Genomic DNA, 2435 nt, shown 5'->3' on the forward strand with positions numbered 1-2435 from the left:
GTTTAAACTGGCTGTAGATCACTCAGGGACAGGCACAAAGGGAGACCCCTCCCTATCTCCTGTCCCTGGCTGGGCCAGGGATGGGGTGCGAGATTCCTCAGTCATTCCTGAAGTCCATGCTCCCCTTCAGCAGTTGGGAGTTGGGAGGTGAGGGAGTGGAGTGGGATGGGGTGAGGAGGGGAAGGTGAGGGAGTGGAGTGGGATAGGGATGAAGGGGGGAAGGTGAGGGAATGGAGTGGGATGGGGATGAAGGGGGAAGGTGAGGGAATGGAGTGGGATGGGGATGAAGGGGGGAAGGTGAGGGCGGAGATGGGGTGAAGACAGCAAATTGGTGTCATGGTGAACTTTGATGAGTGTAGGGAGAGGGAGGGGAATGGTTGAAGGCCCAGTTGGTGCTCAGTCTGGGAGGGAAAGGGGGAGTGGAAAGGGGGGGGTGGGTGGGTGGGGAAGCTGCCTGTCACAGGTATCCCAGAGCAGTGACATGGCAGTGTGGGGTCAGGGAGGGCTGGTTGCTGGGAGCAGGTATCACGTATTCCCAGTGCCTGGGCACCCCAACGTTGCTGCGTGTGGGATTGGCCACGTCGCATCGAGGGGCAGGAAGCTCCCAGAGACGTAAGAGGTGGTCATGTCCCGGTGTAGCTCAGGATTTGGAGCTGGACCAACATCAGGGACTCTCTTCCTGCACTGGACAAAGGTGCAGATCTTGAGGGCAATCGCGAGCACGTTCTTACCCATGAAGATGCCTGAGGCCCTGGCATCACTGAAGAAGAACAAGTTGCTCCCTCGGATGAGGGTGGTGATGATGTTGATGGAGATGAAGCTGAGGATGGGGTAGAGCATCATCTTGTGAGGCAGGATGTGAGCACCTTGCATGCTGATCTCACTGAGGGAGACACAAGGCAGGATCAGGAGCAGAATGTAACAGTAGAAGAACATCAAGCCCTCTGCCCACAGGGGGAGCCCTTTCTTCTGGGGCTCCCACAGATTGGCTTGAACGTCCAACATGTCAAGCAGATCAGCCACCACCCACAGCAACTGGCTCCTCAGCTCCTCCTTCTTTCTCGAGGCCTTCAGATGTTCCATACGATCGACAGCCACCAGGAGGAGGTAGAGGGCTGGCACGCAGACCGACAACACCAGGGTGAGGGCTTTCCTGGCCAACCAGCTCAGGCTCCTGCGGTCAGCCTTGTAGTTCTGATAGACAAAGTAGAGTTTGATCTCCAGCACAAAGATGTAGAGGAACCAGAGTATCATGGTGTGGCCTCGTTTCGCTGTCTTGACCTCAGCACTGACCCAGACCACGGTGTAGCGCAGAGCTATGAGAAAGCAGACATCGCCCACCATTACCATGATGCCAGCGCCCAGTTTGCGGGGCCCTTGGCTTTGCTGAATCAGGTAACTGTCTATGATGGCCATACTGCTGAGAATCACCACAGTGGAGAGACACATGTGGGCTTTACTGCTTGACCCTGGTGGAACCATCTTTCCAACCTACTCTGGCCCTCTCTTGTTCACTCCCTCCCTCTACGCTAAAGGGAACTCTCTTGCAGCCCCTTTTTAAATAAAACCCCCACTCCAACAGGACAGCCCCAAAGCACTGTGACAGCTAGATCCCACCATACTCCCTGTTTCTCCCCAGGCCCTTCTCTTACAAACACTGAGACAATCTCCCTCTCTGTCTCTGTGTCCTTCTCTCTGTCACTCTCCACTACTGTTCTCTCCTACTCTCTCTCTCTTGTTGTTCTCTCTCTCTCTCTCTGTATCCCTCTCTCTGTTTGTATATATCTCTGTCTGTCTGTATCCCTCTCTCTGTCTGTATCTCTCTCTCTCTCTGTGCCAATATACCTAATGAGACTTGTGTAAAGCAAGCCAGTGGGCCAGGTGCCCTTTCTGTGCTATAACAATTCTGGGCAAGGTCTCTCTCTCCCCCTGCCTCCCTCTTTCACTCTCACCCTCTGTCTCTGTCTGTATCACTCTCTCTCTCTCTCTGTATCTCTCTCTTTCTCTCTCTGTATCCTGTATCTCTCTCTCTGTCTATATCCCTCTCTCTGTCTGTATCTCTCCCTCTGTCGGTATCCCTCTTTCCCTCTGTCGGTATCTCTCTCTCTCTCCCTCTCTCTCTCTGTATCCCTCTCTCTGTCGGTATCTCTCTCTGTCTATCTCTCTCTCTCCCTCTGTCTGTATCACTCCTTTCTAACCTGAAACTACGTTCCCGGTTCTGTACACTGTAGTTGCCGTCCCCTCCATCTTTTACAATCTGATGCTGTTGGCGTCTGGCCTGTTGGGGATATGCTGGGCCTGGCTCTTGCTGTGAGGATTATGGAGACTGCAACCACAGGTAGGACAGACAGCAGCGTTGGTGCTGAGAGACCAGTCACTGAACTCCAGGAACCTGCAGGCGAGATTAAAAACACCAGAATATCACAAAATACCAA

The 2435-nt window shown here is 53.7% G+C and overlaps 1 protein-coding gene across 1 annotated transcript; it reads right to left on the reverse strand.

Annotated features, from left to right (window-relative positions):
* Positions 1 to 241: 241 nt before the first annotated feature.
* Positions 242 to 1739, reverse strand: LOC122546705 (transmembrane protein 121-like). Its single transcript, XM_043685354.1, has one exon. The coding sequence runs from the start codon at positions 1480 to 1482 to the stop codon at positions 526 to 528; it is 957 nt and encodes a 318-aa protein (XP_043541289.1). The 5' UTR covers positions 1483 to 1739; the 3' UTR covers positions 242 to 525.
* Between the last annotated feature and the right edge of the window lie 696 nt (positions 1740 to 2435).

Source organism: Chiloscyllium plagiosum, unplaced genomic scaffold (genome assembly GCF_004010195.1).
Source record: "Chiloscyllium plagiosum isolate BGI_BamShark_2017 unplaced genomic scaffold, ASM401019v2 scaf_92186, whole genome shotgun sequence".
Lineage (NCBI taxonomy): Eukaryota > Metazoa > Chordata > Chondrichthyes > Orectolobiformes > Hemiscylliidae > Chiloscyllium > Chiloscyllium plagiosum.